We start from the raw sequence: 24,813 nt of genomic DNA, 5'->3' as shown, positions 1-24,813 counted from the left end.
CCCACACTGTGAGTGCTTATTTATTTTTGAAATGTCAAATTTCTTCCTTTGAGTTCCCTATTGTTTCTGTGTTTTTTTTCCAGTGGGATTTTTCCCTCCTAATACAGGTATAGAGATACTTAATTTTCTCAAAGTCCCAGAGTTTGTGTATCTCTATCATGAATATTGTTCACATTGTGATACCTAATTTGGTTTTTGGTAGTAGTTTAGTTATGTTAAATGTGATCTGTCTTTGTGAGAATTTAAAGATAAGGTGTTTTTTATGCAGATAAATCCAAATGATAGATCAAAAGCACTGCATTATGGTTATCTGCAGCCTTGGCTACAGTTATTGTTTGGAGATGAATGATTTACTGGGTTTTGTGCCCCAGAAGGAAGTAAAGGAATAGAAAAGCCTTCACACCAGAAGGTGCCAAGCCTGTGGAGTTCTTTTAACATCTACAAAAAATATATAAAGTTGTGCTCACCTCTGGTTAGTAACACATCCTTGCAGTTCTCAATGGCACATTTCTGCCCTGTATTTTTGTTTTCAAGTATCCAGACTTACACAGTTCATGCTGTAGCAAAGTTGCAAAGTCTTTTGTCAGCTGGTAAAGACGAAGAGAACTCTCCTGTGTGCTTGATGGCCAGGTCATTCCTCTCAGCAGTGAGCAAATACCTCCTATCTGATACATTAAATTAGGTAAAATTCTGATAGGGAGGGTGAGGACCTCACCTTTTGCAGATGCAGCAAAGGTAAGTGTGGCTTGTGAAGTACATTTTAAGAATATCAAATGCTGGCAAAAGTCTCATTGCTTCAAAATAAAGTACTTGATAATTTATATCAAACAGGGCTAATGGAATAAGTTAAGGCACAGAATTGGTCTGGTGTCCCCATTAGTGTACTAGCAGCACTTCTCTCACCAGATGCAATTATTAACAAATGTAACTATGTGGGAGCACAACAACCTATTAAGGAGGCTAAAGCTGAGATAGGAGGAAATATTTGATATTGATAGATCTGAACAGTGTCTGGAAGCACTCCAGCAGCTTTCTTGTGCTGTTAGGTCACTGAGAGGCATTTTTTTAAAGGCTTCATTGGTATCTCTTTCCTTTCATAAAATCTCATTAGAACTGGTTATAATCCATTATTATTTGGGGAGCTGTTGGACCTCTACAAGTTCAGCGTTGAACTTCATCATAACAATGTGAAGGAAATGATTCTTGCAGCTGAAGGATTTAAGACAAGTTAAGCAATTTAAAACTGCAAGTCCTAAAATGCCATGTGTATGTATCTCCTTGAATTGTTGTCCATTGTAACTGCTCATGCATCTGACCTTCTCAGGGGTGTTGCTTTGTTCCTAGTTCTCATGATGAGGTTAAGCCTCGTAGAGGCTCTCTAACTGCTGTGCTGCCCTGGACTATCACTGTGGAAAAACTTCCAGGAAACAGCACAAAAAGGCAAACCCTTCAGGACTCTGGACTAAACAAGTCAGTGTTTTTCTGCAAGATTTCTTCAGGAGTGCTTATCTGCACTCCTTTAAAAGCTGTGGGCTTGAGTTAGGATCAGGATTTTGGGACTATTCAGCTAAAAGAGAGCTTGCTTTTGTGTTGTAAATGTTTGGGGGCTTTTTGCAGGGAGAAATACTTATTTGTTGCTGTAACAAAGAATTCTGCTAAGACTGGAACTTTGGAAGATGACGAGTTTTAAATTTGGTTTCCCTTCTTTCTCATCTTGACATTGTATTTGAAATGACTTTGTGTTTTTTTCCTAGCAAATAACAAATGCTCCTTGTGACTGTGTAATTAACTACACCTTCCCCTCCTCTCCTTTTATGGAGTTTCTTTTCCAGCAGCACAGCTGTGCCAGGACAATGCTAGATGGTGGTGCTGTTCTGCTGCTCAGCAGGTGCTAGGCTGTTCTTGCTGTTCCTCCTCTGCAGTGCCAGCTCTATGTCCAGTTCTCTCAGCTGCTTCAAGAAGCCCCGGTTTGGCAGGATGCAGCGGTGCCTTGACACTTGCTCAATGGCATCCACCACTGTCATGTTCTTGTAAATCATCAGGTAAGCCAAGACCAGTGTGGCTGAGCGGCTGCGGCCCATAGCGCAGTGAACCAGCACCTTGCCTGTGGAAACAAAGGGACACCATCACAGTGGCACTGGGTCATCCTTTCCTTTCGACACTGAAGGTTTCTATAATGCCCCTGCTCTGTTTGGTCTCTGACTACCCTTACCAGCACTCAATAAGCCTCTCTTTTCACATGAAGGAAAACTGAGGCTGTAAATCTTGCAGCTGAATACCATCTACAGTAGGGATGATCCATTTAATCCTACACCAAATATCTTTTTATTTGTGAACAAAGCTTGCAGAGAAGGCCTGGGGGCTGCATTAACTATCATAGCAAGCCCTGCTGCAGCCTTGTCTTACATGCCACATGAACAATGTGTATGCAATTCTGTGTTTGGGAATAATGACCAAAGCACAAGGGTGTGGGAGGGTTTGGTGTGCTCTCAGACCATCCTTCCATGAGAATAATTTGAATGCATGGGGGGTGCCTTTCTCTCTAGTCCTACTAACTAAATACAAGAAGTAACCAAATTTGATTTTGGTTTTTTGTTCTGACAATAATGTCCTTTGAGAACTAGATTGCATCGCTTTATGCCCTTTTTTGAGGGCAGAGGATAAGAAAGGCCATAGGCATATAACCAGGGGGTGGAAAGAAACCACCTCTTACACTGTAGAAAAGCTTCTGTAGAAATTTCTGGCTAGCACCCTGTTGTGCTGCATGCAAGTAATGTTTCACCACCACCATCATCTGAGTGTTGTAATACGATCATCTCCATGCAGTAGGAGCCTGTCTTGTATCCTGTGAGTGCAGAGTCTTTGCCAAGAGTTTTCACCTCCAAATAAACATGCCACAGTTTAACTCTGTGACACTGCCTGGCTTTTACTTGGGGCTTCCAGAGGCAGAATGTCCTTAGCTTTGGATAGTAACAAGGTTGTAAGTCAAAGTGGAGCCTTCCGTGTTAGCAGTATCTGGAGGAGGTGGAGGAAGGAAACAGTAAGTGGGTTCAGGTCTGATTGACAGGTTTTGAAACACTTCAAAAGATTTCCAAAAATGATTCAAAGCCCTCGAGGGGTTCTCGCAAAAAGGTTGAACTGCTGAAGGAAGTAGATTTGGAGCACACTCTCTAACACCCTGCTAAGCAGAATTGCCACAGGAGAAAAAAATAAAAACCGTGCTATCAGGTCCAATAATAGTTCATCTCTGTCAGCTTTGCCTGGTGAGAAGTGCTGGGTGCAAAGCCATGACTCCTGACGATTAACTCCTTTGCTTCCAGGCACAAGTGGATGCCTTGGCACAAGCAGCACTGCTGTGTAATGCATGCATCAAGAACTGCCAACACTAAAGGATTAATGGTTACAGTATGCATCCTAATCCCAGCAGATAGTCTTTGAGGCATCTTGGCAAAATTCCAGTCCTTCTGATAACTAAAAGTGCCTCTTCCTCTCCTGGAAAATGATAATCCATTCTATTATTACTGCAAATATTTGAAGTGGATGAAAACACTCATTTGTTCAGCCCTTCAGTGCTTCTCTTTAGAGCTTCCCACCTTGTAAATCTGTTGCTGTTGGGGTGATAAAATACATGATGGGACAAGCAACGCTTTGCTTTGTGTGGATGGCAGATGCTGGAGATCTAGGAGAAAATAGTTTTGTATTGTGTTAACAAAGGCAAAAAATGGCTGTACAACCTTCTGAAATGTGCACTGGTTTGCAGAAAAGGAAGTCTGTCCTCTGCTCTGTGTGAATAGTCAAGAGCCAGCTGCCTGTTACAGCAGAACACTGGCACTCTTTTGCAGAGCCGTGTCTCTTCTGTATAATTTTGTAGTTTCTTTTCCATTCTAATATAAGGACCACTCTGAACCCTCATTCCCCAAAAGGGAGTCTGCTCTTGCGGTCTTGGATTCTGACCGCTTATATTTTCAAGGTGTGCCAGAATATGCAGTATCAGTGCACAGAGACAGAGGTCTGCTGAGTGGTGACAGGTTTCTGAAATACTTCGTTCACTTGAACTTGGGTTTGTGTTTCTTGAAAATTGGTCTAGATGCAGCACTGCTTTTCCAGAGTCAGTTGGATTCATGAATTTTGAGATGCCTTTGGTCAAAAGCCTCAGGTCTTCGTATCTGGCTCGTGTTTCTTCCCACTTGTTTTCTTTTAAAATCTCTGTCTTTATTGTATTTTTCCCTGGCGTGAAAATGCCATTCCCATCTATTCTACATTCTGAAGAACCAAAATTCCAGGGGAATGACTATTAAATCTGTAGCTTAGTAGGAAACCTAAAAGCTTCTTAAAATATTGTCTTCCTTTCATATTATACAGGCCTCACTGATAAAACTTTTAAACTGTTCTATGGTCTGAATTGCATGTTTTGGTGAAGCTTCTTGCACAGCTGAATGACAGCACACATAATTGTGGCCCATTAGAGTTTGCCTCTAAATCTTACTCTTATAACTGTTCTTATGTCCACCAGCCCATGCTTAAACCCTGCAAATACTGTTCTGGTCAGGGAGTTTCTTCACCATCATGATGATTTTGAATGTTAAGTCAGAATTAGGACAGAATTTTGACAGCATCCAAATTTCTGGTCTGTTTCAGAGAGGGCCTTCTTCATTAGAATGACAACTTGTATCAACAGCATTGACTATTGAGCATCTTCCCAGCATAAATCATTATATGAAGATATCTATTCAGTTAATTTGATCATTTGGCTGAAAGTCATACCCCAGATATAGCCAGAATGTAATAGAGCCAGAGTAAATTCATTAACACATACATTCTGGTCACACAAGCTGAAGCTTTTTCGTTTCACCCCCTTTTCATCTCTGCATTTGCTCAGTTCTGATACAAAGCAGCAAAGCAATGCCAAGCTGTTACTGATCAGAAGTATTTAGCACCACAGTCTGAAGTCCCATGTCATTGCCACTGGAGATAAGTGCTTCGTTACTTCATACAAAATCCTGTTTAAGAATCTGGATGTTCTTTGTCAGTCAGGAAGGTGCACACAAAATAGCCTGTTCATTTGGCATTTGAAATGCAGAACACCTTTCTGCACTAGATGTGCATTCATAAATAATACATTTATGTTGTTGGAGGACAGCACTGGGTACCTCTAGTCTTTTCTTCCGTCGGAGGCATCAGTCCACACTTTGGTCTAGCTTCTGGAGTCATTCTATTCTGTTAATGTGTATTGGAAAGTTACTGTCATGCTTTCAACCTCTGTGTCGTCATGCGTATCTGTGGCTGGGATAAGAGGTGTACATACATACATTATACTTTTCCTTCATGAGAAAGTTAGAAGCTTGCTCCTTTTCTTCATGCGTATTACAGTAGTTCTTTATTTTATTGGTCTTCATCAGGAAAGATCCTCACTAACTTGTTTAAAAGCCATGTGAATGTGGCAGAAATTACTACAGCTACAGAAATCACTGCAATTTGTAGTATCTACTTGAGTGCAGATTTCTGTTTGTTTTGTTTTGTTTGTTCACCCAGTCACTCTTCAATTTGTTTTTGTGCTCCAGTGCTGGACTGGTGCTTGCTACTGTCTCAGGACTTCCTGGACTTTGATGTGGTTTTGAAACAAAAAGGTTAGCATGCCCCTATCTCATCCTTTCCTCCTACAATATTTATTGGGAAGCAAGGCTTTTTTCTTGCCCTTGCTGCTTCCCTTGTGCTTGTTTCTTTACCTCAGTACAGCAGACTAAAGTCTTACGGGAACAGGAGGATGGTAGGAATGAGGAATTCTGCATTTCTTATTCCAGCTACTCCAGTCTGACACTGACCTCTGGCCTCCAGCCACGGCTAGACACAGGTGTGTGTTAGTTATCCTCTCCTTTCCAAAGGCAGTGCTTCAGACGCACTTGTTTGAAATGCTGGGTATCTTTCTTCATAAGCAAGTCAGCTCCTGTAGCAGTTTCTCCTGCTATTAGGACTTTGATTTTTGAAACTGATCTGCTTTCAAGGTTTTCTCCTGAGCAAGGGAAGGAACTGTTGTGTGGACTGTACTTGCTGAAAGGGTAAAATTGTAAAGACCTGGCTGGCTATTGGAAGCAAGTCAGGTAGTAACTGCCTGTAGCTGAGCTAGACAACCAAGAACAGAAGCTGACACAAGGCTAGAAACTTGATATCTGACCCTCTGATATTAAGGTCTCTATAGGTCAGGAAAGTTATATGTTTCTCAACTGGTTTCTGGTAAAATATCCTGCTGAGATATTTTTTAAAAGTATGTGGGGGGAAGGAGTAGGAGTAATATTGAAAGTCAGTGTGAGGCCTAGGCTGTAACACTTCACATCAGTGTAAAGCTTTCTGATAGAACGCTGCTGGAGATCAGCAAATAATGAACTGTAGTAATCAAGCTGAGAAATTACAAACACTTTAATGAAATGTTTCTAGATTACTGCTGTCAGAACTGTATCAGTTCCCTGCTGCTTGGAAGATGGCAGAGAGATAAATGTTATAGGTTGTGGTTGATCTGATGGTCAGGTAGGAAGGGTGGTCTCTGTAGAGAGAATCTAAAGCTGCAGAGCACGAAGCTGTGGAATGACAGCATGGAATGTCTGAGACCACTTGTGTTCTACTCCCACTACTATGCAACTAATATTCATTAAACCTTTCTTGATAGGGACTAATTAGGAAAAGGAGGAAAAAACTGCATATTCATGGCACCTGCGCAATATCCAGTTGTCTCTGATGTGTTTTTGGAGAAATCAAAACAACAACAAAAAATGTCTGTCAGACAGAACCCCTTGATACAAGCTGTATGAGAACTTTGACAAAAGTGCTTGGTAAGGGGCTCTTGGGGGGGTATTAGTGAGAAGGGTCCTAATTACATCACTGCCTTCTCTCAGACTGTTTCCCTACAAGTTTTATAGTCTTTGTTAAACTATATTGGACTTGTTTCATTCCCACAAGGTTAAATGCCATGGAACTATGCTTTTAATTAGATGTGGTAAGTATTATACTGGTTTGAACCATTTTCAGCACCCTCCTTACTTCTTTCATCCTGAAGTGCATTATGAATGAATTTGGAAGCCGAGTAAAAGAACTGGCTGAGGTTGAAAGTGGGAAGATCATCAGCTTCCACCCCATGGTACTCCACACTCAGGCTGTTGTAATATTCTGGTCCTGTGTCCACGTTGCGCTGCCCATGGGCCGCGTTGAGGATGTGGGTGAATCCCTCCTTCTCCAGGGTGTAGCGATCCAGTGCAGTTTTTCTGGTAAAACAAGAGCTGTCATGTAAGCCAAGAAGCTTCTTCAAGACTAGAAAAAAATTTAAGAAAACCTATGATTTGGTATGTTCTAAATGTTAGTGAAACTGATAATACTTTAACAATGCATCATTTACCATTTTAAGGATCTTAAGATATTGTTCACTTTGAAGTTGTCATTCCTTTTGGAGTTCCTAATTATCGCCCCCACGTCCTTAGAGCATGTTTAATATGAATTTATTTTCCTGTTTCCTTTGCACATAGACAATACTGGTTTCAGTTCATCTTGTACAAGAAGAAACTTCAGATACAAAAACAAATAGAAGGAATTATCTGAAGTCAGAAAAGGAAATCAGTGGCAGAACTTGAAATAGGACCCATGAATGTCATTTTCCCCTTCTGTCCCATCAAATGATACTGCAGATGTAATAAAAGAGTCAGTAATATGTGATTAGTAAAATCATCTGTGATTCAAAAAGTCTCTTCTTCCCCAAAAGAAGTTACTGAGTTTTTCTCCATTTCTATAAAAAATAAATAAAATTTTTTAAATCCCACCCTTGTGTGACTATAGCTTCCTATCACAACTCCATTTTACTGTCTTGTTTGGTGAAACCAGAGGTCTAAAGCAAAAAGAACTAGGTAGGCAAATTTGGTATTAGCCTTCAGAGGAAGCTGGAAGTCATGTATTTAGCCAAATGTTCTCATTTGTTCTTGTCCTCTTTTCCCTTGGACAAGGGAAGTCAGAGAGGAGAGGAAAGCTTAGATTTGTATGTTTTCAATACCCTCTGTAGGTGCTTTAGGAAGAAAAACTCTACATTTTCCTAAAAAAAATGTAGAGTTTGTGGCCAGGCATGTAAAAACTTTTTTTCTTCCATTACAAAAAGCTTTTTATTTGGGAGAGTTTTGTTCTGAAAAAGCTGTCAAGTTTCATTAGTGCTGAGAAAAACTACAAAGCTTTTTACAAAAAGTAAAAATGGCATAGCCTTTATTCTGTTAATATATTTTCACATAACTACTGCATGATATAAGAAAGCTTTTTCCAAACAGAAGTAGCTCTCTCCATTAATGTTTCCTGAACACTTCTGTGTGTAAATGTAACTGCTGTCACACAGGACACTGTGGTGGGCTACCTGCTGTGTTTCATAATTCTAGTGGTGACAACCCACAATAGCTTGAAGTTGACTGTCTTTCCAACCTCTAAGTCAAAACCCCCCTCTGAGCAGTCAAGAACCTAATGATTAGAGCATTTAACTGGGATATGGATACTGAACACTTTAACTATGCTTGCTCTTAAATTAGGCCCATAATCATTGGCTGTTCTGAGTAGATACTGCCCTGCAGAAATTCCTTTCTGGTCAGGAATGATAGTGTCTTGACAGTACTGGTATTTTTGCCATGAAATAATGTCACACATCCCTTATACAATCCTGTAAAAAGTAAATAAAAGCTTCTCCTAGTGTGGTGATGCCTACCTAATATGTTCAGTAGACTCTGGAGGACAGAGAAGCTGCAGCATCCTGCTGCTAATGCTGTAAGTTGCCACCTTCACCTCATGTTAAATAATGCATACTCCTTCCCTTTGTATTCCTATAGCAGTGACTGACTGAGGAAGACTTTCCTTCTGCCTCCTTTCAGGAGGTTTGTGCCTTAGGATTCCCTTCAGGTGTGTGTGCTCTGTACGTACACATTGCCAGCAAGGACACTTCAGTTCTATACTGAAAGGATGGAGAGTACTTCAAATAAAACAGGTTAAATGTCCTGGCTGAAGTGTAAGGGTGCAGTGACGAACTTCTGCTCTTCCTTTTGATGTCCTTGAGGTGAGCTACAGTTCCTGCTTTCAAATTAAGCCTTTGTTTTACCTCCCTGCTGCTGGAATAGAGAAAAAGTGGTTTTCATTCATCAGACTTGGCCCAAAGCATGTATCCTACAAACCATGTAAGACTGAGGGCTTCAGGTCAGAACCCTTGCAAGTAGAGACCTACATGCTGAGTAGGAAGCAGGACTGCAAGTAGTTAGGGTCAGTAGAAAAACAAAGTCTTGGATGGACTGTAGATACTATCACACTTTGGCTTCTGCCAGCACTGCTCAGGCTAATAAATAGCATTAGAATTAAATTATGAAGTTGTTGAGCAAGGACAATGTCAAACAATAGGTCACAGTCATTAACATTTGACACTTGTTTTTATATGAAATCAAATTTTCCTCTTTCCTTGATTGGAGATTGACTTTTGACACAGTGGGTGCAACTAATGCGTTTTTCTGACAGTCACATAGTCTTGGTCTGTTTCCTAGGACCTGATTTTGCAATGCTGGGTGGCCTCACTTTTCCAATAGGTATTCAGAAAGAAGGGATACTGTCTTTCAGGAACTTGTATAAGCACTGGCTCAGCCTGGCCAAGCTCCTCTGGACTTCCCCTTCCATCTCTGTCTTGCCTGTAGCGCATTCTGTAAATTTGAGGATGGAATTAATCATCCTCCTTTTTGTTTAATCACTTTAATAATTTTGCTTCATAAAAGATTAGCTGTTGTTTTGCCTTTGACATGTTAGAGGTTGGGAATATGCACTTGTTACTCTGTTTGCTCCATTTGTTTCCCAACTCAGGCTGGAAATGGACTCAAAAGCAGCAATGTATCAACCTTGAGTGGTGTTGCAAAAACTCATTTTAAATGCTGAAATGTAACTAAATCATCTTCTGTGAAATAATTATTTTATTTTTTTTTACAGCAGATTACAAATGTACGAAGGAATTTAGGCTCTGTTTTCCTCAATGCTTGGGCTAGGCTGACTTTAAAATGCTTTAAAATGTTACCTGCTTTCTAATTGTGCTTGATATGCAAACTGATTTGGCAATACCCTTTGGACTGAATGGAACCTTACTCAATAGAATTGTTTTCTTTAAAATATGGATGCATATTTTCTTTTTTCTACCGACATTGTTAATCTGAAAAATTTCCAGGGAATGAATGCGTAGTGCTGAGCACTCAAATCTGTTAAGTTCTCCACATTTTCACTGGAATAGCTATCACTCAAACTTTGTGTAGGTGTTGTAGAACCTGTTAGTGGAAGCAAGACCTAAAATAATTGCCCTAAGTGGAGCAGGGTCAGTACAGGTCGTGTGGCTAGAGGTCCTGAATCTGCAGGCCAAGCTAGTGCACACAGTCTGGAAAGAGGATGTCAGGCACCTTTCTTACAGCAGATACCCTGGACACTTTTATCTGTGGAAAGCTTTTCCTAAGGTTTCTGATATATAATGTTGTGTGGAGATATGGAGAAACAGTTGTTGTGTAATAGAAAATAGGGTTCACTGGACTGCAAGAGGTGATTGCCTTGGGCTTTAGAATCTGCATCTTTTGAAGAAAGCTGAAGTGACACTTAGTCTTTTTCAAGAGCAAGAATGCTTGGTTTCAAACCTAATAGGGAGATTAGAAAGTCCTTCAGCTCTTTCGTCTTTCTCTCTATTCCCCCCGTCTTACACTTGATAATTATATTTTCACAAGAGATTTCGCTACCATTCTTTGAAAAATTTTCCTTTTTTTTCCTTGTAAAATCTTTCCCCAAAATCTAGGCCAAGAGCCCAGCTGGACCACCACTTGTCATACTGGCTCAGGTTTGTCTGCTTTTTACCTCTGTCAGCCAGCACTTTGTACTTTGATCATAAACATTACCAGGCAGAGATGGCCTGTGCTGGGACTGACGCTGCCACAGGTAGGCAGTAAAACTTGGGGTCATGCTGCGTTTGCAGCAGCTTGGTCAGCAGTTAACAGAGCAAGAAACAGCCTGGTAGGGCCTCATGTGGGGGACCTGTGTGCCTGTAAATGGAAATGTTCCTGTGCCCCTCAACATGTTAGCTTGGACTGCCCGTAGCCAGCAGTGAGCTCTGGCTTTGTGAGGAGGACAGGTTTGCTTTCCACCCTGAGTGTGCAGCGTCGATGCTGTTGTGAAAGCATCCCTCTGCACACTGTAAGCAGAGCCTGTGGGGTTTGCTGTGTTTCATCATGCATGATACTTCTGATTACACCCCAAGGAGAGGGGAATGCTCTTGGCCTTCCTTGCAATTTTTACCATGCCTGAGGTATCAGTATTGTAGAGGAAAGACAGAAATGAATCAGGCATAAATATCTGCAGATATCTGATTGGTTGAGGTTGCTAATAGCAAAGGATTGTTCAGGGGTATATGAATCATTACCTTATTGGAGACTTTATAACTCTATTTCTAATTCACTTTTGACTGGAAAAGGCATTGTTTTTTTTCCCCTTGCAATTGGCTCACTAGCAGAGCGTAATACTCAAGCTAACTACATTCTTCTTTTCCCCTCTTTGGGTGCTGCTGTTTCCTATTAAATTGTGATTAATACTTCCATTTTTGTGATGATGGTTGAATTTTAAGTAGCCATTGTAAAGTGGAGTTTGCTACAGATGCCAGTGTAGGTGAAGCTGTAAGCACTTGGCTGCTCTTACAGTTGTTTTCATTTTGTATGTCTCCACCATCTGTGCTATTAGCAATTGATTTCCTTTTACATGGTGCAGCTGTGGTCTCCAGTGTCTGCCTTGAATCTGTTCCTATGCAAGGAAGGTGAAGTGTGGCACTGGGAGATAACAGTGAAAATTTCAGTGTAATTCAGTTTAGTAAGAGATGACCAGGGCTGATTAGTCCCATGTAAAAGCTCATCAGCTCTTCAGTTCAGAGCACATAAACTTATGCTAAAAGTTAAGTATACCCTGAAGTCCTTTTCTCTATGTTAAGCAAAAGCTCAGTGCCTTGCTGAATCTGACCCTGCATTTACTGTAGGGCAGATGGACTCATAAGCATGTTTTTAAAGTTCTGAGGCAAGGAGGACTACTTTGATGTGGGAATCCCACCTCAATGGTGAAAATTGGAATGAAATCACTTTCACATATGGATATATTGATACTTACAGACTCACCAAAAGGGGAAACTGACCCAGACAAAAGTGTCATCCATTTTCAGCCGGTTCCCAAAAGACTATTTACCTCTCTTGGGTTGTGCAAGGGCAAGTAGAAGGCTTGTCTGAGACTTTAACTGTGTTCGCTGCCAGTTTTATGGCTAAGTTTCATAGGATTAACAGCAAGTGCTGCAGCAAACTCTGCATTCTTCTGAAAGAAACAATGTAAGTAGTTATAGCATGAAAAATAATGCTTTCAGGTTACTGTATCCAGTGTACCAAATCCCCACTCTCTTTTCAAAAATACTCTCATGACAAGCTTTAGTCCCAGCTGCTTTTGTTAGAAAGTTGCCCAAATCAACAGAACTGGGAAGAGAGGGGGAAAGAGCTTGCAGGCACTGCAGCCTGCACTTTCACACGCAGTATTAAGTATATTGAAAGCAGCTAACAAAGAGAAGATATGGAAGCTCATGAGGAAAACGTAAGTACACCGAAAGGAAGGGAAGTAATCCTCCTGAATACCTCAGGGGGGTGTGGGCAGAGCAACTCCCTCCCCAGGTAAGTCAGCACCTTACAGCTGGTACTGCTCAACAAGATGACTGGTGTGCTTAGCAATTTAAGTAGAGCCCAAGCCTCTTAAACTTCATGTAAATGTTGTGCAATGCAAACATGTTTCAATATAGATTGTTAAAGCCACAGATTGACGTGACCCAGATTGACAAAACACCAGGAAATCTGAGGCAACATGTTACTAGAAGAGGAATCGTCTCTCTCGAACTTTTCCATTTTCTTAAGCGCTAAAGGAAAGCTCGATGCAGGATGATAATTTACCAGATGGTCAGTGTCAGAAAGAAGCTTGCTGAATATAGGCAATATTGACACTTTCTTAAGAAAATCTGGCAGTTCTCCCTCCTGAGGAGCGATGTTGAGAATTTCCAATAATACTGACCCAATTTTCTTTGGTAACTCCAGCACTGAGGGAGTCTAGAGATAGTGTAGCATTGTATCCCCTTTTCCTTCTGAGGTGTTGCTCCATTTCTCTGGGCACCTCCTGTTCAGTGTGAATTAAAAGAATTTTTAGGTACCACTGAAAATACTGAACAGGATCGTAAGAATATGGGATAGAAAATAAGTAGTTCATTTTCCTCTAGCTTGAAATGGTGGACATAGTTTTTGTAAGTGATACAACCTAGATAGAGGAAATAGCTCTCTGCTTTCTGTACAGCAAAGGCACCAAGCACACGAGCTGTGGTCAGTCAGTTCCTGGTCTTGACTTTAGTCACTCATCAAATGTAAGAAATCACTGATAGACAGAGATGTTATGTGGAGAAGTGAAATTTGTCTTGGAAACCATTGGAGCATTGAAGTTTACTGTCCAGTGTTGAAGATCTGATTTTCTGGGTTGTTAAACTGCTGTTACAATTGTCAGGTTCTCATTCTACCCAAGTTAAACCTATGTCCTTAAGAGTGTTGTTGTAATCTAAATCTGCATTTACTTCTATTTTTAGGTGATTAATACTGGTGTAGATGCTAGGAGGTCGTAATGCTAAACGGTAGGAGGTAGCTGTTTTCTAGCCTGAGTGAGTCCCATCTGTTTTCTTCTAGGTTAGTGTAAATTGTCTTTTTACTAAGTCTCTTGGAAAAAGCCATACTGTATTGCTTCTCTGCAGAAAGGTAAGAGGAGAGAATGAGTTTTAGTTATGCATATATTTAGTGTTTAGTTATTTATCTTAATTATCATGCACTCCAAACTGTGGGTTTGTGTTACTTGTCTTCCTTACCTGCGTTATTTCTGAAGACCATGAGCTGTGGCACAGCACAGGCACAGACCACAGCTGTTGTGAATTGCAAACTCAGTTCAACTGCATACCCAGAAAATTATTTTTCATACTTGTAAAGAATTACATTTCAGAAGACTTCTTTTTCCTGGGAATAGTTTGAGAACATGGCAAGACCTGAAATTGTGATCAGGCCTTAAATCCTAATGAGATCTAGTGAATGTTTAAGAGGAAAACAAATTGGGAGGCCTTTATCTTCAGGTGAAATTTTCTTTGAACTTCAGAAATGTGGAATATTAAACATCATCTCAGGTTTTAAGGCCATCACTGAAGAGCTGCAAGAAGAAACTACAAGATGAGTAATTGGCAGAGATTTTCCATGTGATCCCAGTGAACCAAGTGGGCTTGGGATTTGCCAGTAAAACTGCCTGTGCAAGCAACCAGGTGGTGGCCAGTAAAACAAAAGAGAAAGACAAGACTGCTTTCTATCGCTTTAGAAGACTTCTAAATATGAGGAGGATACATGCAAACACTAATCCTGGTAGCAATTGAACCAAAATCTTGGCCAAGAGTGATTTATTCCTATCACTGGGCTGTGTCATACAAATTCCAGTATCTGGTCTTTAAAAACCCTTGGAACTTGCTGGGGGAAAATTTCAATTGGAGCTGAACACAGCATGTTATATTTTGAGGCTTTGATTATTCTGGGTCTGACAGGCTCATAGAGATTTCATTGCCTCTGGGCAACATCTGCAGTGAAGCCTCATAACAAAAGGATGGAGTGGCCTCACAGGGCTCCTTGATAGCCTGTATTGCATTAGAAGGAAGATGTGGTTACGTAGTCAGGGTAATTAATTAGCATTTCCATAAGCAGTCACAAGTCCTGTTAACCTTGTAAATGCAGGAGGCAGGAATGAAGCACAGATGTGCAGGCTCTGAAGATAAACTCCTCGTGTGTTGTTCATTTGATTTTGTTGATGAGTTCCACCAGATTCTTTCAAGATCTACCTTAATTTAGCATGGATAAAGATGCAAATGCACCCAACATCTGTTCATGGCTTGTGGCATCTCTTTGGCCACCAGTTCTAAAGAAAGATCTTAAAACAATACAAGCACCCTGCCACTCTGAGGGGGTAAGCTGCTGGTCAGGAGTAAGATATGGAGCTGGCTCCAGGAAAGATATAAAGGTCCATGGACTTTGCCAATTTCAAGGCAAATTTTAGTTAGGGTAGTGAAAGGCTGCATCTTGCCTGCAGACCTCCTCTCAGATTTTCTACCATGACAAGTTTACCACAGCCTGGCTGACAATAGTTGTTCTCTTTTGGGGAGTCTCATTTTCTGGTGAAGTTTTATTTCTGTTCCCCTCACCCCCCAAACACAGCTGCTCCTCACAAGTGAGCTCCTCACTTGTTCCTTCTCCATTGGTTGTCTCATTCTTTTGTCTTGTCATGGTGGGGGACTCATTTTCCCTTGAAGAGCCACAATTTTTCCTCCTGACTTAAGACCAGTCCCCAGGAGAAACACACTGCCCAGCATGACGGGGTGTAGCTCTATGTACCTCTCCAGAAGCTTGTATTTCTGTTCCTCTGGTTAGTTTGTATGAAGTGTCAGGTGTGTGGTGTATTCAGTGTCACACCTTCTAGCTTTTATTAAATTACAAGATGTAAGAAGTTACAGGAAGATTACAGGAAAGAGTCGGTGTCTGCTGTCCTGGGCTGAGAGACTGACTTCTCTAAATGGTTACATCCCTTTGCTCAGCGAGCACAGGTATAGCTTCATCACGGAGATCAGAGGAAAATTATTCTAACAGCTTCATTCAAAATAATTCTGCTTGTGATTCTAAAAAAGGAAGAAGGAAATAAATGCCAGAAGAGGCTGTTCTTTATGGTGAATCTTGGGTTAGAAATATCTAACAGAAGGGGCAGGGCAGGATGTGGAGAGAAAAACTCAACCTCCTTTTCTTTTGTTCCTGAATCATTTGGACAGGCTGTTCCCATGGCTTCATTTTTTTATCCCACACCACACACACACACTCTCTGCCACCCCTATCTCTAAAAGTCGGAGCCCTGGCTTGGTTCAAAACCAGAATTCTTGTGTCTTTCTGTTGCCTCTGGCGCCACAGAAGTAATTGGTGAATGATATTAGGAGTCTTGTAACTCTCAAAGCTGTATATCTTTCCTCTTTTATAAGCTGGCAACAGATGAATTTTAGAACCTTTTAAAAATTATTGAGAATTTTGGAGCCACTGGGGCTCCTACTTGTGTCTTTCAGTGATGATGTAAAAATAAATGTCATCTTAGTGCAGGGTGTAGAGGAAAATGGGAACTGGACCAATAATGCCAAAGGGGTAAGAAAAACTCTCTTGCTCTGCTCAGAGCTTGGGCTGGGGGATTTTCTGATGGCATGTCTCCTGCTGCAGCAGTCTTCTCTGCTTCTTGGAATAGGCTGTTTCTAGTTTAGTCCTGTGCTCAGCAGAACTAAGTCTGTTTTGTGGGTTTGGTTTTTTTCCAAATCACACTTGGTCTGATCAGTGAGACACATCTCTGCAGCTTTGCCTTCCTTAGCATTCTGTTTGCTTTAATCTCTTAAGCAATTTGGAAATGCACAGTGTTCTATGTACACAAGCACAGGCTTGGAAATGCAGAAATACCACTGCAGGGTGAGCTGTCTCTAACGACTTTTCAAGAATTACATTTTAGACCCAAACCAACCTAAGGTGTGGCCAACACATCCAGACCATGCTCTGTAACTGTGGAACGACTTTCACTCAGACATAAATAACAAATTGCTCCTTGAAATCAGCCATTTAAAAATAGACCATGATGAGTTTCAACCTCTGCAGCCTACACTGGTGCCACAACCAGTGCTGTCACTCTGTCTTTAACAGCAGACCTGGCTGCACTTATTCTGCGCTTTCCTGAAGCAGCAGTAACCGCCAGGGCCATGCCAGGCTGTGATTGCTCTGTGGAATTCTGACAGCTGCCAGTGGTTTCAAACACCTTGCTCTGTCAGTGAGTTGTGTTTGGAAAAGCTTGTTCATCCCCTGTGCAGAGGAGATGTACCAGGTGCACTTATCTGCTATGCAGATGTACTGTGTACACTTACTCGTCTCCTATGTAGAGGTTGGGCCAGACTTCATTGACGTGTGTGTACTTTGGGCATCCCTTCCACAAGAGCCTCTCCAGTTCAAATGCCCCTGGGGTACAATAGTCCTCATCAGGATCTACTTTGACTGCTGTATATGCATTTTTCGTCCCAGCATTCCAGCTTCCTGATGACATCTTGTCCACAGAGTAGCGCTCTCAGGATTCACAGGAAGCTGGAATGCAACCAGAACAGAACATTAACCCAAGGAAGCACAAAGCAAGTGACTCCTGCTCCAGCTGTGGGATCCTGGCAGCAGCACTTGACAGGGTGAGATGGACCATTGCTCAAGACAGATGAACCTGTTCTGTGGCAAACACAGACTTGCACCCCGATTTCTGCCTCCCCAGAATGAGGTGAGGATTTATGTTGTTGGATGAGCTCACCATGAAACATAACTCAAAAGTTTATGATTATTGACATTCAGTCTCTGCTGGGAATTTGTTTCCTGAAAAATCCATTGACAAGACTTTGGTAGGTCTAACAGCCTAGGGATCTAAAGCACCTAGGGAAACTGAGTGCAAATTTAAGTTGTTGGGGTTTTTTATCATTAACTAAGACCCCTCTAAAGGCTTGTCCTTTGCAATTTTCAGCAATGTAAGGAGATGAAATGTGTCTGTTCAGGTGGCTGTTGCATGTACTGTTGTACTGTCTTGTACTCTTCTTTTTTCAATGTTGCCAGCTGCAGATTCCCTGTCTGCTGAGACACATTCCCTGTGGGCTTTTTTTATTTCTCCTACTGGACTCTTGAGTGTCTCAGGGTAGCAGTTGATCATATCTCTTATTCCCTTGAAGGGAGAAATTGAACCTTGTGGTTCTGTAAGAGATTTGTAACAAGCTGTGGAGTTAGGTTTGATCTTTGGAAGTGTGCAAGTAGAGCCTGCCAAAAATCCACCTTTCTTGCAGGCAATGAATCCTGTAGTTGCTTCCCAAATTTTTTGTGTTGGCTGCTGAACGTCTGTGTCCTTTTAATTCTAAAAATCTGGCTAATGCCTTCATGCAGCTATTGTAGAGCTCTCCTGAAAGCAGGATGACCATTTTTCACTGACATCCCATGTACTCATGGGGTTTGTTTGCTCAGTTTGGGCTCTTTTGTGCCTGTCATGTTCTGTTTCTCTACAAAGCTTGAAAAAGCCAAATGATTCCTGTTTTCCTACTCCAAAGCTGTGTAAGATTGTGGAGTCAGTTTTTGTTTGGCAAGTGTACACCTTTGTTCAAAAATTGGCTTGCTTTCACTGGCAAGGGGATCTATCTTTCAGCCAAGCTTCTTAAAACATGATGATGATGTTTAGCTAAGTGGTCCTCTCTTGAGATTTTTAAAGGGCTCTGAGAAGTCCAGCTTTTAGCAAATTTACCTTGGGCTTGTCTTGCATGCCTATGTGTAGTACCAAGTCCCATCTCTCTGCCCCAGTAACCATGCCCTGGGAGAAACTTTTTTCTTCCCCATGCCAGAATTATGCTAATTCTACATGCCGACTCAGCAATGTAGATAATGTTTGTCTGTCAGAGATACAAATCTAAGACAGTCTGACTTTGAGAGTGATTAGGCTGTTATCTAGAAATTGATAAGAACTGCTATTTGTGTAGTAAGGTATTATCTTAACTGAGAGCCTGTTGCCTTGATGCTGAAGGAGTGCTTTTATTCATGGCTCCATAACATGGGCTGGAGGAAAGGAAGGGAAGAAGGGAAAGCAGTGTAATCAGTAATCACAGTTGGTGGCCACAGTGCATTGATTTGTTACACCTCAGAACAGGGCAATTACATCTGCAAATGATCATTTGTGGTACTGGAACACCGGCGCAGTTTGAAGCTTGGTTAACACTCTGAAAGCTCGACCACTGCTGAGAAATCCTTGTTTCTGTCTGGAAACAAGGAAAATTCTGTCCTGGGAAGCCACATGCTCCCTGAACTTTCAAGTACGCTATGTTCTTTTATGCCTTGCCAATGTTATCTGCTGCGGGGATTTTTAAATTGAATTAGAGCACAGGAAAGCATCAGTTGAAATTCCTGTAATAAAACATGTATTTCAGATTTGACTCTAGACTATGTAAGACGTAACAGAGTTGAAGTAGGAGGAGGGAAAAGGGGGCAAAAGAGCTAGTTTACTACTTCAACTCTGGAAATAATTGTCATGAAGAATTTGGTTGGGGGCAGAAGGCTTGCATCTTCCCAGGAATCAAAGATGTCTAACCTCATCTCATAGTAGTTTCTCTTTGTACACCAAGCAGAGCTCCAGGAAGACTATTCCCTAGGCCAGCCCCCTTGGAATAAAAAGTGAAAAGTAGATTGGATTTTTTTTGGAGTGGTTGTTCTTAATGCTGTTACAGGTATAAGGGATGAATGTTTAGTACAAGCCCAGGCAGGGAAAGCTCAGATTTCTCTGGCAGACTTGCGTGGAGAGGAGACCATTCTTGCAGAGCGTTCACCCAGTGCAGTCAGATGGCAGCCAGATTGCAGGGTTACCTCTGCACAGGCTTGTTTGGAGCAGGCTCCCACCACTTGTGGTGCTTCATGTGGGCTGTAGATGAGTTAGTGTAGGCTGAATGATGTGCCAGTGCTGTGCCAGCTTGGCAGTCCCTTCATGTCACTGCGCTGTTGGGGACACACAACCTTAGCTCACAGAATAGCCTGGGTTGGAAGGGACCCATAAGGCTCATCCTAAATGGATGGCCCAGATGGAGATTGTGAGCCTGGCATTATTAGCACCTCCTTCTGACCAACTGAGCTAGTCCCAGGGTCATATGGAAGCTCTCTGGAATAGGGACTGTCCTTATGTCCTTTGCATAAAGGACCCTGCACCCGTTCTGCTCCTCGAGATGCTGCTTCAGGACAGCTTTTTCATTCCATGGGGGAGGGATGAAAAGTCAGCTGGCTGTGGAACTGCTGTTGTCCTAGAGGGCTCTCCCCAGCTGGAAGGTCTATGCCCAGCTTCAGGACATACTGAGGAACACAGCCCTGTATCTGGGGCCAGAAGTTCCCTCCCAGTGAGGCAGGGCAGTCTGCAGCTCATCCCACCCTTTCCCTGTGCCCAGAGCACAGCTTCCCTCTCATTCTGCTGGCCTGTGCCAAGGCCAGACCGTGTGAACTGGTGACACAGCTTCAGAAACCTTCCTGTTCCCTCTCTGTGTCACTTGTGGCTGGGCAGAGCTGGGTGGGGGGCACACCTCGGTGCTCAAGCCTGTGAGATTCTGCCCACTGAGCACGGCATCCCGCGGGCTGTGTGGCTCTATCCAGCGCACAGCGCTGCCAGTGCTCCCCACTTCTGCTGTCATGGACTTCATGGCATTATCAGAACAAGGATGATAAAAATCCAGTCATCTGCATTTTTATACCCTAATCTTTCTCTTCATAAATAAGACCAAAGTGCATATTATCTAATAAATTTCATTTGTTAATCGCTTGGATGGCTGGAATATTTGTCCCCCTTGGGTTATATGTATATAAATGAAAATATTGTTAGTGATTTCACAAAATGGTAATTCAAAATAATGGAGAGTTAATCCTCTTTTCATTAGTGAGCCACTTCAGGACATACACTGTGGCAAATTACACTGCATTTTAAGTCATTCTCAAGTGCTGTGCACTAGAAAAAAAACATTAAACTAGTTTTGCATTGATAGAAGTAATTGTGTGGCTAATTTGGATAAGCAGCATGCATTAGACACAGCAAAGGAATCTCTTCTTTATGTTCACTATCTACCCTACAGCTGCCAGATGGGATTTCTTATACAGCTCCTTAGCTTTTTTTTATTTTATTTTTAACAAAGCAGGGAGGGAGGAAAGAAAGTGCAAGGGGAGAAAAAAAAGAAAAATCTGCCAGTCTATCTGCTGTTTAATTCAGAGCATGAACACAGTCTAGCTGGAGCACTAATGTGGCAGTGAAAGATTTGCCTTCTGCACCATGTTTGGAGTCCCTTGAACTACTCAAACTAACCCAAAATTTCCAGTAAGGCCCTGTGATGTCACAGCATGCAGTAGCACATTTTCAAATCTGTTCATCTGAAGGGATGTCCAATCCCACCACAGAATTTGTAGGGGTGAGTTAATGCTTCTTTAAATGTCAGTCATGAGCTCTACAGTTTGGTAATCCCACAGATGGGGGAGGAAAACTGCTTTTTATCTAGAGGTGAACATCAGAGCCTCAGCGGTGCTGTGTACACTTCTAATGCTGGTGTTCCCCATGTAGTGGAAGTTTTTGAATACTTGAGACTGAAAGCTATAAGTCATTAGCTACATAACAAAATACTATGTTTCTTAAAATTTTTGGCTCAATGTGCTGTGCAAGCAAGCCCTAGTGCTGTGTATAAAGATGCCAAACAATTTGGCAAGATTTATGCCTAGGACTTAAGATTCAAGTCAGCTGTAGAGACTTAAAGAGAAAAAAATCAGGCATGCACAGACAAGGACTGCATTTACCTTTGTCCTGTGCAAGGGCCTATATTTCCTTTCCTTTTCTGCACCCCTCCCTGGCACAGGGGGTTCCTCCATCACTGCTGTTGTCTCCACCATATGTACTCTGGCTGCCAACTTGTAGCTGTATTTGTGTGCCTGAAGTTCAGGTCTTCAATAAAGTCAGATCCCAGTGGTATTGGTATAAATATGCAATAACAGAGGCCAAAAAAAGTAAAAAGTGGGGGAAAAAATGGAGAGAAGACAATTTTCCTTACTCCTGCCTTTACAAGTATTAGGTGCTCTGTCATGCTGGGCACAGGGATTCCTTGCCTTAATGCCCACTTCAGTCCATATTTATACAGCAGAATAGTTTAAATTCTTTGCCACCAGTGTATCCTGCTCTTGGAAGTTCTCCCAGCTCCCATGACATCGATCACTTGTGCTAATGGTGTTTCGATGCTGGCTTTATTAAATTTAATTTGGTGTGCACATGTGTACAAGCCTTGGTTTTGTACTCAGAGTTGTCTAAAAGCTACTTCTCCCTGCAAATGCCAGGCAATCACAAATTTACCTGGTTTAGCTGGGAAGTGAAAGTTTTTAGCATTTAGCAAACACCTAAATATACAACCTGTTTGTAAATACGGAGGCAGATTGTAATCTTATTCCTGTTCTGATGCTTTCAGATTTTTCTTCCTACCTGTTGTCAGCTCTGAAAAAGGTGTGGAACTGTGATATCATCAGAATTTTTTTCCAACATGCCAAGGGAAGGAAAGAAATCTACCTATCAGCACTGAGCCTTTCATGAGGATTCTACAAAAGTAGTGACATATGTACTGGACCTTATACCCACCTCAGTGCAGTAGGAGATAAACATAGTGCCCTTGAAATTAATTAGTGGTTTGACCCTCAAAACTAGGGACTAAGGTAGTTAATCTACTGCCATAAACACTAAATCCAGTAGAAGAATAAAAAAGATAAATAAAACCCCAGCATTTTGATTAAGAAATCATTTTTGTGCATGAAGAGCTTGTTACTAAGAAATTGCTCCCATTTTCCTCTTTGATCTTGGATAGAGGGCAGACTTACTTGAATGTTTTTATTTATCAGGCAGAATTCAATACCATTGAAGCTGTTGGACTTCTATCTTCCAGGGAATAAAAACTGAGACCTTCTTACCTTACAAATGATTACAGAACTAATGGTTTTATTTTTATTTACTTCCTTCTTTCAGTTTAATAACCACCTTAGATAAAACTTCATAGAGAAACTGTATTTGTAACAAGTGTGTAGAAGAGGGAAGGACCCAAGAAAAGGTAAGGATGGAGAATACCAATTCTACACTTTCAAAAAATGTGCAGAAGATTTGAATCTAGTTAGTAAGCAGTCTTCAAGTAAGCACTTGCTCAGTACTGAAGGCAGACAAAAATCAGATCTAATGACTGAGAGTCTACAGAATCAGTGAGGGAGGATCTACTCGGCAAGTTCTTGAATTTTTAAGAAATGTTCTGTTCTTCCATTTCCAGCCCACATGCCAGACGCATACCTCCCTTCAGGGTGAAAAAGTGCTTGCCCTTTTTGAGTATGACTAAGCAGAGGGCTGTTTTATAAACTGGAAAGTTCTTGCAGAAGCCAATGCACATGTCTGGAGCACAGTGGTTGCACTTGGGAGGAGGGTAAACAGTGCTTTGGTTTCTAAGCCTTTTGTAACTCAAAGTACATGAGTTGAGCTGAGAGTTGGTCAGCTGCAGTGACAAAAGCTTGCTCTGTCAGATGATTTAATGAAATTAACTGAAAATGGTGCTCCCTGATATGCTACCCCCGTGTAGTTTTGCTCAGACTCGGGAGGCTGACAGCAGCCATGAAGAGCTGTGTGCTTCCCCTGTAACCTCACACCTCTTGCACCCCAGGGTACTGCAAAGAGCTGTGGGGCAGCAAAGGCTCCTTGGGTGGTGGGGATGTGTCTTATTTTGTTGGGCTTTTCTTCCCTAACACTAGGCCAAAAAAGTTAATTTTTTACAAATATTTCTTGTGATGGAGAAGTTTTTCAAAAAATATTTCTCTAAAAGACCCCAAAAAGAATTTACCAGATTCCAAAACTGGATTTGTGGGATATTTAAGCAAAAAGTACAATCCTGTGTTCCCTATTCCTGTCCAAGTCTTCACCAAAATTCATTTACTTCAGTTCCTTTATTTTAGCCCTGCATTCTTATACTTAAAGCATTCATGGACTATAAAGTAGTCCATATAAAATCTACTGCAGTCATCTTTAAACAGCTTAAAACCAGAATAATTGTAGCCTCTGTGCAATTATTTCCCAGACCCTCCTGCTGTGAATATTCAAAACTAACCAGTTATTTCAATGAATTCTAACCCACATATGACTTTTAAAAAAATTATTTTTGCCCTCAGTCTTTATTGTTGACTGGACTGGTTAATGGAAAACAGATTAAGCTGAAATTTTATTAAATATTATTAAAGTGTCCAAAGAAACTTAAAACACAGCATCATCTGAGAGAATTTTAATTCAATTGGAAAAACTAGATTTGACTGGAGGGTAGAACAATTATTGAAGAATAGGGAAAATATTCTATGACAGATGTTACAAGTCTTTAAAAATTTCATTTTCATTCCCTAACTTTTACATTGAAATTATCTCCAAGATAATGACACTTTCAGCACTTAATTTCCTAATTTATAAAGTGATTTCTGTAACACAACAAATTTGGTTTTCTAAAATTATACATTATACTTTCAAAACCTTTTTGACTCTGTAATAATTTTTTTTTTCTCTGCAATAAGCTAATGAAATTACTAATTACCTCAGCAAGTTTTGTAGTTCTCAGCCCTCTCCCTACTTTACTAAACAAGATTGCAAAAGGAAGGATAAAAGAGCAGAAGTACAGCAGAAAATGTATATTGCTTAGCCTTACCTGTAAGCTTAGGTGGGTGCTACAAGGTAACTGGGTCCTGTGAAGTGCAGCAGAACGACAAAAGAAACCTTACTAACTTTGCAACTAGAGTCTATTTTTAGAGGAGGATTTGCTGACTCTGACCTTGAGTGCTACCCACTCCAAATGACGATCTTTTCATCTGCTGGTAAAACTATTCCCTGATGTGACCTGAAACATTAAACCTGGCAGTTTAGTTATCTAGTCTTGGTATGACTAAGATAACATGACGCCTGCATGTTGACCATAATAAAACAAACATCATCTTTGATGTTGTCCCCTTGTCAAGGCTGATGCTATGTTTATTGCTGCATGTGGGTGAGGAGTATCGCACTGCTGTTTCCTGTCATGCTGTGCACAAGTGATTTGGCACTGGCACAGCAATGGGAGAGGTGGCA

At 41.3% G+C, this 24,813-nt stretch overlaps 1 protein-coding gene across 1 annotated transcript; it reads right to left on the bottom strand.

Moving 5' to 3' along the window:
- Positions 1 to 1,697: 1,697 nt before the first annotated feature.
- On the bottom strand, positions 1,698 to 24,520 carry DUSP29 (dual specificity phosphatase 29). Its single transcript, XM_005520514.3, has 4 exons — positions 24,398 to 24,520; positions 17,036 to 17,249; positions 7,033 to 7,253; positions 1,698 to 2,104 (listed from the first exon to the last, which is right to left on the bottom strand). The coding sequence occupies exons 2-4, from the start codon at positions 17,209 to 17,211 to the stop codon at positions 1,857 to 1,859; spliced, it is 645 nt and encodes a 214-aa protein (XP_005520571.2). The 5' UTR covers positions 17,212 to 17,249; positions 24,398 to 24,520; the 3' UTR covers positions 1,698 to 1,856.
- Between the last annotated feature and the right edge of the window lie 293 nt (positions 24,521 to 24,813).

This window comes from Pseudopodoces humilis, chromosome 9 (genome assembly GCF_049639895.1).
Source record: "Pseudopodoces humilis isolate 2021_Gansu_Grassland_sample_001 chromosome 9, ASM4963989v1, whole genome shotgun sequence".
In the NCBI taxonomy this organism is placed as follows: Eukaryota; Metazoa; Chordata; class Aves; order Passeriformes; family Paridae; genus Pseudopodoces; species Pseudopodoces humilis.
The sequence above is the reverse complement of the archived record's forward strand: the minus strand, read 5'-3'. Positions and strand labels throughout refer to the sequence as shown.